Source organism: Cicer arietinum, chromosome 7 (assembly GCF_000331145.2).
Source record: "Cicer arietinum cultivar CDC Frontier isolate Library 1 chromosome 7, Cicar.CDCFrontier_v2.0, whole genome shotgun sequence".
Lineage (NCBI taxonomy): Eukaryota > Viridiplantae > Streptophyta > Magnoliopsida > Fabales > Fabaceae > Cicer > Cicer arietinum.
In genome coordinates, this window is record NC_021166.2 from 46,354,463 (window position 1) to 46,368,013 (window position 13,551).

Sequence of the window (13,551 nt, forward strand, 5' to 3'; positions counted from 1 at the left end):
GGGGAATTAATACTGCCAGTGGCACATGTGGTATATATGCTTTTCAAATCATTATAGACTGTTTATTAGACGAATCTCTTTTTTAGAACTTTAGTTGTATTATTGTTTTTACAAAAACTTTAGTTGTTTTAGCTTGTGATTTTTCTATGTATAATAAACTTTTAATTTAGTTCCTTAGAATCCAAATTTTCTTTCCAATAAAACAAAAAATTAGTTACTCTCTAAAAGATATAAAAGTAAACAAATTTTTTTTTAAGTTAAAAATTTATTTAAAAAAAGAAAAAGTTTAAAAATGTTATCAAATCATGCATGTTTTTTTAACTTTTTAGCAAAAATTATATAATATAAATTCCTTCAACATATATATTTTTTTAATTTAAATTATCACATTTGTAAAAGATTTTCACTGACAGTAAAATGATGTGCTTAGTTAAAAAAATTCTATCTTAAAAAAATACTCGCAAAATCTCCAAATCATAAGCAATCATAGAATGTAAATTATTGTCACTAACAATAACATTTGGATATGTCATACTATATACCACAACCTTTGGGTGTAAATTGACTTTTAAATGAGTAGAACTTGTTATAAAGTTGGGCCATGAATGCAACTTGATCAGTATCTTTATCAACAACTCTGAAGAATCTTGAAAAATAAAATAAAAATCTTGAAACTTGAGACATGACAATAGGCATTGTTCTTAAGGATTTATTCTCCTTACAACGCAAATCCATCATAATTCAATAGACCATTTCCAGTATGAACCGAGGTAAAATAAGTAGATTTTATGACACACACCAAGATAAGTACTGAGGTTCAGATATATAATAGGGCGAGTAGTTAACTAAAAGATGTGCGTGGAGTAATAAGTTAGTGGTTAGTGGAGTACACTTAGTCAAAACTACCACAGTTAAAATAAATTAATAATATTTTTAATAAAATATATTTTCATATTTCTCACTTAAAAATATAAATTATAGCGGTTTTGAATATTGTACTCCTTTGACACTGCATCACCCATAAAACCAACAATACACACATCTGAATATTGATGAAGCTTCCAAAGACGATATGTGTTAAGCTAAAATCGAAGATCTCATTAATTACATTTTTAGGACCCTGTGTAGCATGAACTTCATATTAATGAAGTGACTCTAGAATGATTTCTTAATCCCCAAAATCAAATAAATCCAAGTTAAAACTTTCTTCATAATTTTTATCAATTTTTTCTTAATTTGAGAGAGATTCTTTGATAACAATGTTACCACCTAGTTCAACATTAGATATACAATCAACAAAAAGGAATTGACAATATGATGAATATTATTAAGCAATCATATATAAAAAGTGAATTATAATTTCTATCTTAAAAAGAAAACTCCCAAAATCTCCAAATCATAAGTAATCATAGATCGTGAATTATCGTCAGTAACAATAACATTTGAATATGTCATACTTTGGACCACAATCTATGGGTGTAAACTGACTATTAAATGAGTAGAACTTGTTATAAAATTGGGCCATCACTGCAACTTGATCAGTATCTTCTCAGCAACTCTGAAGAATCTTGAAAAATAAAATAAAAATCTCGAAACCTAAGACATGACAATAGGCATTGTTCTTAAGAATTTATTCTCCTTACAACACAAATCCCTCATAATTCAACTGGCACTTTCCAGTATCAGTCGAGGTAAAATGAATAGCTTTTATGACACACGCTAAGATAAGTAGTCGGGTTCACATATATAATAGGGAGAGTAGTTAACTAAAAAGATGTATGTGGAGTAATAGGTTAGTGGAGTACACTTAGTCAAAACTACTACAGGTAAAATAAATTAATAATATTTTTTTAATAAAATATCTTTTCATATTTCTCACTTAAAATATAAAACATAATTTATTTAAAACTTTAGAAATATCTTCAAAATTTATAACAGAGTTTCGATGGTTTTGAACATTGGACTCCTTTGATACTGCATCACCTAAAGAACCAACAATACGCACATCTGGATATTGATGATCCTTTCAAAGACGATCTGTGTTAGCTGAATTAGTTAAGCTAAAATCGAAAAATCTCATGAATTACAATTTTAGGACCTTGTGTAGTATGAATCTCATACTTCTGAAGTGTCTCTAGAATGATTTCTAAATCTCAAAAATCAACTAAATCCGAGTTAGAAGTTTCTTCATAATTTTTATCAATTTTTTCTATTTGTAAAGATACTTAACTAAATTTCAATATTTATGTTGTCTGTTTTTATATTTGAATTTGAGAATGGTAAAAGATATATCTCATTAGTTGTTATTTTTGAATTTCAAAAAAAATTTTAAAAATAATTTATGCCACCGAAAATATTAACCATGAAGTCCTCAGGATAAAACAGTCCAGTTGCACCGTAGAAAACCACCACTTAGCCAAAGCAAGGTCAGACCGGGCGGATGGTGACGGCGTGCTCGAATGGTGGTCAATTTTACATGTGTTCTTCCTCCTTTACAAAATTCGAGTACTCCTTGGAGAAAACCTCAAGTTCTATATCTCCACCTTATAAACACTATTAGTGTGTGATATCTCTTCTATGTGGAACTTCCTTATTTTTTCAATTTACAACAAAACTAACTCTTATTAATTTTATTACTATTTTCAACAATCTTCCATTAATATCGTCCTCGTTTCTAACATTTCCGACAAGGTCATAGATACTTAAAATCTTGTGTTTGAACTACCCTTTTTACTATGATTCCTTACAATCCTCGTCTAATTTGTTTGTAAGGGATATTGTGTTTTCATCAAATGAAGCAAAGTTTTTCAAACTTGCCTCCATTTTATTAATCTGATAATTCATCATCTGGTTAAAAGAATCTTATCATGCAGAGAAATAGGAACTAGCTAGTTTGAAATCACATATATGCTCACTAGAAGAACAAATAAATAAATAAATAAATAAGCAATATATATATCAGCTTTAGTACCTTTATCAACAGATATACTCCAATGAAGAGTGAAATCTTAGTAACAAAGGAAGGATAATATATTCAACAAGAAACAGAGATTCCAAAAAGTGTTACTGCCAGTGCATCTGTACTTTATTAGTTTCTCCTTTTTTCTTGGGCATAGGCTCTCTTTTTCAGAACTTTAGTTGTTTCGTAAAAAAATAATATTACTAATAGTTTTTTTTGTGTTACAAAGAACTTTAGTTGTTTTAGCTTGTGGCTTTTATATGTATAATAAACTTTTTAATTTAGTCTTTTGGATTTATATTCTCTATCCAACAAATTAACAAATATTTGTCATTCAATGTAATATTATTTTCTCTAAATTAATCGTTTTATTGATCATTCAAACAATATAATTAAGAGAAAGCATAAAGAACCAAGAGGTTGACTGATTGAAAGATCATTAATATCTATGTTTCATCATATAAAAATCATAATCTCAATTATCCTATAGATCTACCTATTAATTGTAGTTGGTCATATATATATATATTCACACTAAGTTGTTACTTCTTTTTCTTGTCACATAGTTCATGAAGTTTTTACTCCTCAATTGTCATATGTTAAAGATCTAGTTTACTTAAAATTAGATTTAACTGTTTCAATTTTTGTCCATCTCAAGACACCTCAACTTATTCAGAAACAGGAAATTATTGTGTCAAAACTAAGGAACCTCTTTATCTAACACACATAGTTTCAAAGTTTCAATTTAACTCTAACAACATGTTCATCATTAGGCCTTGCTCAAAAATTAAACGCAATAAACTTCAAACACATAATTTAAGTAAAATAAGCCAGTAAAGATGTCATCATAAACACTACAATAGATCAAACATCAAAATATATTTTCTGCCCCACACTAGCAATAAGCATGGTCCTCAAGGCAAAATATTATAGTAGACTAAATGAATGAATAAATAAATAAGAGAAAGTAAAAGTGACTTCCCTAAAAGGAAAAGCCCGTAGTTGGATCTTTTATTTCCTAAAGACAAAAATAATCAACAAAAATAATAAATTCAAACTAGAATAAAATAAAAAATAAATACAATTTGCCTTATTTGAAGCGCTTATTTAATGTTTCGAGCGGTAGCTTGAGAATTAATCAAGCAGCTCTCCAAGGGCAAATTTCACCTTTAAAGCATTGCTCCTTCTTAACTTTCTAATTTCATTTTTTTTTTTAATGTGGTAAATGAGTTTAAGACGATAGTGAAATTCCAATTTCATATTCACCCACCATTATGCTAGGGTCCTGCAAAATAAGATATTTTTTCAAAGGGTCTTGCATCTTAGAGTCACTAAAATCCTTAGTAACAACCACATTATCAAAATATGAAGAAATAATATGAGGAATTTTCCCGGTTAATATAGTCTTTTCCAAGAGGAATTTAAAACTTTAAAAACATAACTTTATTAACCAACCTCCAATGGTTAATATAGTCTTTCCCAAGACAATTGGGGTTTCTTGCCTTTTGTTTATGACTATAACCATGTAGTTTTGTTGATTCTCCTCAAAATTGATCTCTTCCTTAAGGGTGTTTTCTTTTTCAATAGACATTTGTCTCTCATGTTCAAGTTCTTCATTCAACTCTTCATCAATCGTGATACTGATAATTTCAGCGTCATCTGGCTAGGGCAAAATTTGAGTGAATGATGCATATTGAGGCCTTTGAGATAATTGAGCAATGGTATTTTTCATCAAGGTTGTAAGTCTCTCATCAATATCTAGCTCATTTTCCTGCTTTTGACGTTGAGGTTGCATGCAAGATGGTATGTAAGCAATGTTGCACTTGGAGGAGTAGGGATCATATTGATCCCACCCAAGGCAGATCTCATAGTAATCCTAATGATTTCTTATTGGACAGTCTTGACTATCATGCCCGACTAATTCACAATATTGACAAGGAAGAGGAAGATGCCTTTTAAGATCTTCCAATTTAGCTTCCGATATATATTCGATCATTGTTTTTCCTCTTAGGCTTGATTTGTTCTTGGCTATCCAAGATATAATCTCTCATAGTTTTCCTCTTAGGTTTGATTTGTTCTTGGTTATCTAGGATATTACCTCCCATAGTCTTCCTCTTGGCCATGTTTTTTATTCTACAAAAACAAAAATCAACTGCAAACAGGCTCCGAGGAACGGGTGAGCATGCACAATAAACTAAAAAAACCAATAAAATTAATAACAATTAAATAAATAAATATTTATTTTTGCTTTCTAATAAACTAAGGTGCAAAAAAAAATGGAAATGATAATAATAACAAAGAAAAATGACATATTAAAAAAAATTAAATTAAATATATTATTAAAGTAACAACTATAATTTAAACAAATAGATTTATTTTTTGTTTTTGAATAAAATAATTAATAATAAAATAAATAAATAAAATATATAAAGTAGTAAAAATCTTTTTCGCTTAATATTGATAAATTAATTCCCGGCAACGACACCAAAAACTTGTTGCACAAAATTCCACAAGTGTATGGATTTGCCAAGTTGTAGTATATAAGATTATCGTATCCACAAAGATTAATTTAACAACCACCAAATTAATCAAGATTTTATATTATTTAGACTAATGAAAATTATTGTTAATTCATGATAACAAAAAAACATAATTATAGAATAAAAATTATTACGAGAGTATATAACAACACAACTTTAAATTAATGGAAAGTAAACTTAGAGTCATGGTTTCACTTGTAATATCAATACCTCAAATCCTAGTTTTATATGAATTTTTATTTATTTGCTCAATTATCAATCCCTCTTTAAAACCATTAATTATTTTCCCTAAATTAATTGTTTTATTGATCATTTAAAAAATATAATTAAGAGAAAACATAAAAAACCAAGAGGTTGAGTGATTGAAGGATTATTATTTATGTTTCATCATACAAGAATCATAATCTCAATTATCTTATAGATCTATCAAAGAATTGTAGTTGATCACTAGTCAGTTGATTGATTAAGACATGCAAAGGTCGGTCATTCTAAATATGTAAATAAAACAATAGAATAATTTAATTGAGATAAACAACAAAAATATAAGATAAAACTAGAATTTAAAACTAAGACATAGTAAAAAAGGTATCTTAATCACAAGATTCACCAAAGACCTTAGAAGACAACTAAGTTTCTCATTGACATATAGAAAATAAAATAAATAATAGAAGTGTTCATCAATTAAATGAAAAAGAAATAAAAGAAGGATGATTTTTTTGCTACAAAATTTGAAACATTTTACTCTAGCTCCAAGGGGTCATAAGTTTCCAAGTTGTTTATCCTTATTTTCTCCCTCATAAGTTTTCAAGTTGTTTATCCTTATTTTCTCTTTCTCTAATTTTTCTGCTACCGATTCTGTTTTTGTGTGTGTGGCTCATCTCTTCTATTTCAGATTTCTTCTCCTTATGATATCAAGAAATCCTCATTTTATGCAACACCTCCCCCAACCTTCTCCTTTTCTTTGACAACATTTTGTTATCATAAAATTCAATCTTTGAAATGTTTAAAAAACCTTCTTCTTGTATTCATAAGTTGGAATATTAAACTTAATATTTTTGTTGCACTAAAAACTGAGTGCATTTGACCAATTTTAATTATTTTATTATCTCATGATCAACTCTACAAATATCATAAATAAATAAAGGCTTTATTACAATTTTAGTCCCTCTATTTTAGCTAAACCACGAAAGTAGTCCCTTCATTTTACTTCTCCTCAGTTTTAGTCCCTAAACAAAATTTTGGTCCAAAATTTTATGAAGTGTCAATGTTTTTGCGTTTATTTAAGCCCCATCATGCCTCAAGATCTCGTGGTAAACAAATTGTACCTGAAAAAAATGGTATGGTATGGTGTGACTTAAAAAAAAATGACATTTCATCAAATTTTTGACCAAAATTATGTTTGGAGATCAAAACTGGAGAGAAATAAAATGGGGGGGACTACTTTCGTTATTCAGCTAAATTAGGGAGACCAAAACTACAATTAAACTATAAATAAATAAATAAATAAATAAGAAAAAGTTGAGATTAAAACTATAAGATAAGATAAAATAGAAGGTAAATACCCTCTTAAAATCTTATAAAAATAGATTTATCATTGTGCCTTATATGGTATAGAATGTTGGCAAAAAAATTTAATTTTTTTGCCTTAAATATCACTTTTGTAAAAGGTTTTCACTGGTAGTAGAAAGTTATGCTTAACTAGAATCTCTATCCTTAAAAAAAAACTCGCAAAATCTCCAAATCATAAACAATCATAGGATGTAAATTATCGCCAGTAACAATAGCATTTGAATATGTCATACTTAGGACCACAACCTTTAGGTGTAAATTGACTTTTAAATGAGCAAAGCTTGTTATAAAAAATTGGGCCTTCAATGCAACTTAATCGATACCTTTGTCAACAACTCTAAAGAATCTTGAAAAATAAAATAAAAATCTGGAAATGTGAGACATAGCAATAGTCATTGTTCTTAAGAATTTATTCGCCTTATGGCGCAAATCTCTCATTATTCAATATGCCCCTCCCAATATGAATCAGAGTAAAATGAGTAGGTTTTATGACACTCGCCAAAATGAGTAATCAAGTTCACATATTGCGAGTAGTTAACTAAAGAGATGTATGTTGAATATAGGTCAGTGGAGTAGACTTAGTCAAAACTAGCACAGTGAAAATAAATTTCATATTTTTTTAATAAAATATATTTTTCATATTTCTCACTTAAAATAGAAAACATAATTTAGGAATTCCTAAAATTTACAATAGAGCTTTGACAATCTTGAACATTGTACTCTTTTGGCACTACACCCAAAGAACCAACAATACGCACATCTGGATATTGATGATCATTTCAAAGACGATTTGTGTAAGCTGAATTAGTTAAACTAAATCGAAGATCTTATGAATTACATTTTTAGGACCTTGTGTAGTATGAACCTCATATTTCTTAAGTGTCTCTAGAATGATTTCTGAATCCTCAAAATCAACTGAATCTAAGTGAGAAGCTTATTCACAATTTTTATCAATTTTTTTTTTTTATGAGGGAGATTCTTTGATAATAATGTTATCACCTAGTTCAACATTGAAGATATGATTAACAAAGGAGAATTAACAACACAATAAATATTATTACCATGAATATTGTTGTTGTTGGCGCATTTAGTTTCGAGATTGTGAAATACAGATGCAATATATATATATATAGTATGTTTTTAGATTTGAATTTGAGAATGGTAAAAGATTGTAAAATGTGTATGTTTGCTAGTTTGTCTTTCTAAATATAACTAGATATATCTCATTAGTTGGGCATATCCTCTCTCTTAAAGATGCATTTCTAACAAGGTCCATAGATACTTGAAATCTTCACTCTCTTTACTATGCTTCCTTAGATAAACATCCTATGTTGTATTGAAGTATTTTTACAACTCTCAACATCCTATATCTCTACCATGAAGTTCTCTACCAACTAACTGCTTTCAATAAAGAATAAACGAACGAGAAATAGATAGATTAAGATTTGGAAGATCATTTTATTTACTCTTCATTATTATACCATCATTGAAGGTCTGTCTTTTAATATTGTTATTAAGTGAAAATCATAAATTTCAAAATCTTAAAATTATGATAGTTTTCTTGAATGTGAACTTTTATTTGAAAACTAAAACTTACCTTTAAATATGGCTCATAGGTAGTAAGTAGGGGATTTGGCCCAACTAGTTGTTATGGGATCAACTGAGGGGTGCAGGGGATAGATCCTTGAGGTATCGCTCAAGGTTATTATTGTAATCTAAACTTTATTATTACTATTAAAAACAACTGGTACTTTATAAATTTTAATTCATTTATCTAATAAAAAGGAACTGCAAATTGCCCTGTAGTCGAAGACATAGGCATCATTGGCCAAACTTCATTATCAAACGTCTTGTATTACTATTTTCATTTTCTCTATTTATTCTTTTAAGATCGTCTTGTTATTCTAACACTTACAAATGAAACTCTCTCTGTTACTTTGAATTTCCATTGTAGGAGTTATGCTAATCTGCATTATGTCATTTTTGTCTTTGGTTTCAAGTGGAGATAACTCACATGTACAATAATACAATAATACTTGCTAAAGTGTAAAGTTAGATTTTTTTTAATAGGAAAAAGCACATAAATTTAAAAATAAACAAAAGAAGAGCACAAGAAGGTTAATACCAAAGCTATCTTGCATATCCGAGGAAATTCAAAGAAAAAATTACAAAAAAGATTAAAGGCACTCCAATGCTAACATAATAAATACAATGCCATATACTAAAACAAAGTACTTATGCTAGATATGATTGATATTTACAATCTATGCAAAATGATGTTTGCCCCATTTTTTGGTTGCAAAGTAAGAATTGTGGTAGGAACATGTTCATACGTAGGGGAAAGCTCAAATGAGAAATTCTGTAGAAGCAAAGAGATAACTACTTTTGCTTCTAATAAGGCAAAGTTTTGTCCTATACAAATTCTAGGACCCCATCCAAAAGGAAAATAAGAAACTTTACCTTTTGTTGCCTTTGCAATTCCTTCAGCAAACCTTTCAGGTTTGAACTCCTTTGCATCTTCACCCCATAAATCATGATCTTGGTGAATCAAAAGTATAGGCAAAGAAACTTGTGTCTGTGCAGGTAGTAAAAGGTTTCCAAGTTTGAAATCCCTTCGAAGAGTTCGGTTGAAGAAAATTAGAGAAGGATATAACCTCAGTACCTCATATAAAATCATAGTTACCTGAGAAAACAAAAAAGTTATTATCAGTTAGTACCAAAATTTGAACATTAGAAGATTCATAACCATCATATGATACATACAATTTTAAGCTGACTTAATCGTTCGAAGTTTGGATTTTGGTTCCCAAAAACTTGAAAAACTTCTTCCCTTGCACGTGCTTGCCAATCAGGGTACCTGCCTAATAACACTATTGTCCAAACAAGCAAAACTGAAGTGGTCTCTTGCCCCGCCAGGTAAAACAATTTGCATTCATCTATCAATTCTTGAGTGGTCATTCCAAAACTCTTATTGTTTCCATATCCTTGATTTTCAGCATGATTTGATTGCAAAAGTATGCCTAATAAATCACCGTTCGCAGTTTCACTATTCTTTAAAACTTGTTCTCGTTTTTTAATTATTCCTTCAAGTGAATCGCGTATATCTCTCTCAATTTCCTTCATCCTCCTCTTGGTAGTTGTTGGTAGAAGCCTAGAAAACACAGGGTGAGAGAATTCACTTGATAAATAATATAACACTACATTGTTCATTTTGTTAAGTGTTTTGGATTAAGTCTAATTCAACTCTACAAAACCAACTTATAAAGTAAGAAGTTGCTTTCCTTATAAACTATTTTCATGCTTTATCCTTTTTCCACACATGACTTGGATTTTTCTCTGTACATTTGGTTTGAAAATTTTCTCAAGTATCTAATTTAGATATCAAATATATCTTGAGATAAGGCACACACTAAAACAGAATATGTATAGAATTAGTTATAACTAAAGTTTGTTGCACATTCTTAATTTAGAGTTATATGTCATACATTTAACTGCCGATAAGGCACACTCTTGTGTCCCTAATTCAGAACATGCATTCAAATGGATTGTAAATTTTGCAAAAATCAGATTATACTCTTACCACCACAATGGAATATTTGTGTATCGCTCTGTCATCAAAAGATTTCCCTGCCTCTTCAGAAGTTCAAATATTTTCGTTCCTTCCGCATAACTGCTTCCGAATGCTGTTCGAGAAATCACATCACAGGTCAAATTCTGAAGGAAAGGCCAAACATCGATCTCGCACGTTCCATCCAACGACAACATTCCCTTCCATTCGCTTATCATTTCATTGCAACTTTGAGAAAATGCAGGTAGCATACCCTGTAGTAAGAAGTTAAATCATATTATATGATTAGAAGAACAAAAATAAGAAATTCATTTACTACAATTCAAGATAGAAATCATAAAATGAGAGAAAAGTATATTCAATAATGAGAGAATTGTTTAATTACATCAAAATGATACAAGATTTATATAACAACTGGTTAATATAACTAACTATTATTTAATATCATTTCACAATATTGAATGAATAAGTGAAAAGTAATAGCCTTACTTTCAATTTTTCTAAGTGGAATGCCGGATTGATGATCTTTCGATGTTTAGCCCATTTCTCACCATCATAATGTATAAGACCGACGCTCAAGTACTTGGCGATGGAAGTTAATTTTGGTTTGGAGAAGTCATCAATCTTGTTAAAAACTTCCTTAATTTGCTCAGGGTCTGTGATGACAACCTTTAGTGTTGTACCTTCCCATAAAAAGGAATTCTTTCCTGCACATTCTTTACTTATCAGCAATTGGTCAAAAAAGGCTTTTAAAACTTGTATTGCACTTTCTATTTATTTGTGATTTGATATTAACATGAAAATCATATGATGTTTGATCCATGCATCTAATAGTATGAACTAAAATCCCTCTAGAACATTTTTCTTTTCTTTTCTGTTATACAAGTATATCCACCAAGGAATCATAAAATCAAAATAGAGAAAGTAATGAATAAATTTAGACTGGGAGGTGCACTCCATGCAAGGCTACAGAGAACCACCAATTTTATTGAAGATTTAATATAGAATTTACATAAAACCTACTAATTGTAGAATTTCGGACTTGAAGCCAATCAGAACATTTGTGAGCAGAATGTTCTAGCATTCATACTAACCACAATTGGTAAAGTAATGAATTTTAAGCATATAATAAATTCACAATTAGCAAATTACAAATGAATGATTATCCTTTTAGTTAAGGGTCTTGCCTGATATTCCGCAAAGTTTATAAAAAAATTACGCGACTGTGATTTAAGCTGCAGCATTAATATTTTTACGACTTGGATGGACATTGCAATTCACTTTGACATCATGTCTATCTTAGAACAAGATTGATCACGCATATACAGAAATATTGACTAGTGAGTTAGTTATCATTTCCTTAAAAGAGTTGTAATTAACTTTTAAGAAAGTTGCAACTAACGCACTAATCAATCACTATTTTCTATATTACAAATTGGTGAGTGATATGACTAAGATAGTAGTTATAAATGAGGGAAACTCTCTAAGCTATCTCTTGGATAGAGTTAGGACCCAAATTCTGAGTTTGTAGGGCCAACCAAAATGTCAAGGGAACTTATTTTCCACCCCATATACACTTTGAAAAAGTTGATAGTTCATCCACCCCTAAAGTTTACTCACAATGTGTAAAAAATACTAACGGTAACATTATTCATCCCATTTTCCACTACAGATTGGAACTCCTGCTACTGGATTTAAGCTTCCCGTAAATCCCCATGTTTTGGGAAGAGGGGTGAGCATCCTTCTCTTAAAAGAAAAATAGTATCTTTGCCATTTATGTGCTACCCAACAAAAACAACTTTTTTCCCTTCGGATGTAAAAAACAAGACTAGGATTTTTTAGAAATATACGGGGTTACCTAAGTTGTATAGCATTAATAACGTTCATATTGTCAGACTCTGTGGTGCCCTGTATGAGATCTTCACTTTGCCTCTGTATAAGATCTTCACTTTGTATCTTCATTATGCGTACTTGGTTTATCTTTTTTTACCGTTTTGATTCTCGAATAATTTGTTCATTTTCTTCTTCTTCCCTCTTAAATTTCAAGTTGAAATCATCTCATCACGATGATGATTAAAAAAAAACCATAAATTAGAGAGTCAAATGCATTTGTTAAAAATTTCTCAAGAACACCAACAACATTTACTCTCAAAATTCTCTTTTAGCCACATTCAAAAAATTATGCAAGCAAAGATATTTGCAAGGAAGCAAAGATATTTCCTCTCTTTCATGTTTAATATAAAAAATTTACTTATTTTATTATAGAAAAAAAATAATTAGAAAGGAGTTGTATGTGTACCATAGTTGTGTACAGCTTGATGGACTTGTGAGAAGATAGACGGTGCAGCTTCTTTAGAGAAACCAATCGATTTAGATTTTCGTTCTTGTTCCAACTTCATTATATAAATTTGCTTGGAGTTGTCAAAGAATGAAATCTTATATGGATCACCTCGAAGACCTTGAGCTATGAGAAATTTTTCAAGCTTCTTTGGCTTAAGCAATAACTTGTTCAGTAGATTCAATGGAATCACAGCAAGTATCAGTGTCAGAAACCAGAATAATATTATTGCTGTATTGGGAAATAACACCTCCATTTTTGTCGACTCGTAATCACGATTAGATTGTATATATCTGCCGTGAAAAGGGGTTTATAAACTATAATAGTGAAATATGTGATGTTCATGCGTGTTATGCGTGCAAGATATATATATATTATATTTACTACTTGCTTAATCTCAAATTAACCGCTTGTTCAAAAATTTTATTTTTTATATAATTTTAATTTCATTTTTTTAATTGTATTTTTTAATTAATTAATATTGTTTTTATACTTGTAATTTATTTTTCATTCACTTTGAATTTATGATAATTTGGAATACATCAATATTTTTTTTAAATTAATATTAGAATGGAGA

The 13,551-nt window shown here is 29.5% G+C and overlaps 1 protein-coding gene across 2 annotated transcripts; it reads right to left on the minus strand.

Annotated features, from left to right (window-relative positions):
• Positions 1-9,190: 9,190 nt before the first annotated feature.
• On the minus strand, positions 9,191-13,305 carry LOC101495615 (11-oxo-beta-amyrin 30-oxidase-like). Of its 2 annotated transcripts, none has more exons than XM_004511057.4 (5): positions 12,936-13,305; positions 11,126-11,343; positions 10,649-10,890; positions 9,832-10,219; positions 9,191-9,751 (listed from the first exon to the last, which is right to left on the minus strand). In XM_004511057.4, the coding sequence occupies exons 1-5, from the start codon at positions 13,228-13,230 to the stop codon at positions 9,326-9,328; spliced, it is 1,569 nt and encodes a 522-aa protein (XP_004511114.1). In that variant the 5' UTR covers positions 13,231-13,305; the 3' UTR covers positions 9,191-9,325. The 2 variants fall into 2 exon arrangements, with proteins under 2 accessions (XP_004511114.1, XP_027192266.1); XM_027336465.2 differs by lacking the exon at positions 12,936-13,305 and adding an exon at positions 12,495-12,652.
• Between the last annotated feature and the right edge of the window lie 246 nt (positions 13,306-13,551).

Coding starts and splice junctions, on each gene's coding strand:
- LOC101495615 (XM_004511057.4), bottom strand. CDS start 13,230: ATGGAGGTGTTATTTCCCAATACAGCAATAATATTATTCTGGTTTCTG. Junction 10,891..11,125: donor TCCACTTAGAAAAATTGAAA/GTAAGGCTATTA, acceptor TTCTTACTACAG/GGTATGCTACCTGCATTTTC. Junction 10,220..10,648: donor ACAAATATTCCATTGTGGTG/GTAAGAGTATAA, acceptor TGTGTTTTCTAG/GCTTCTACCAACAACTACCA.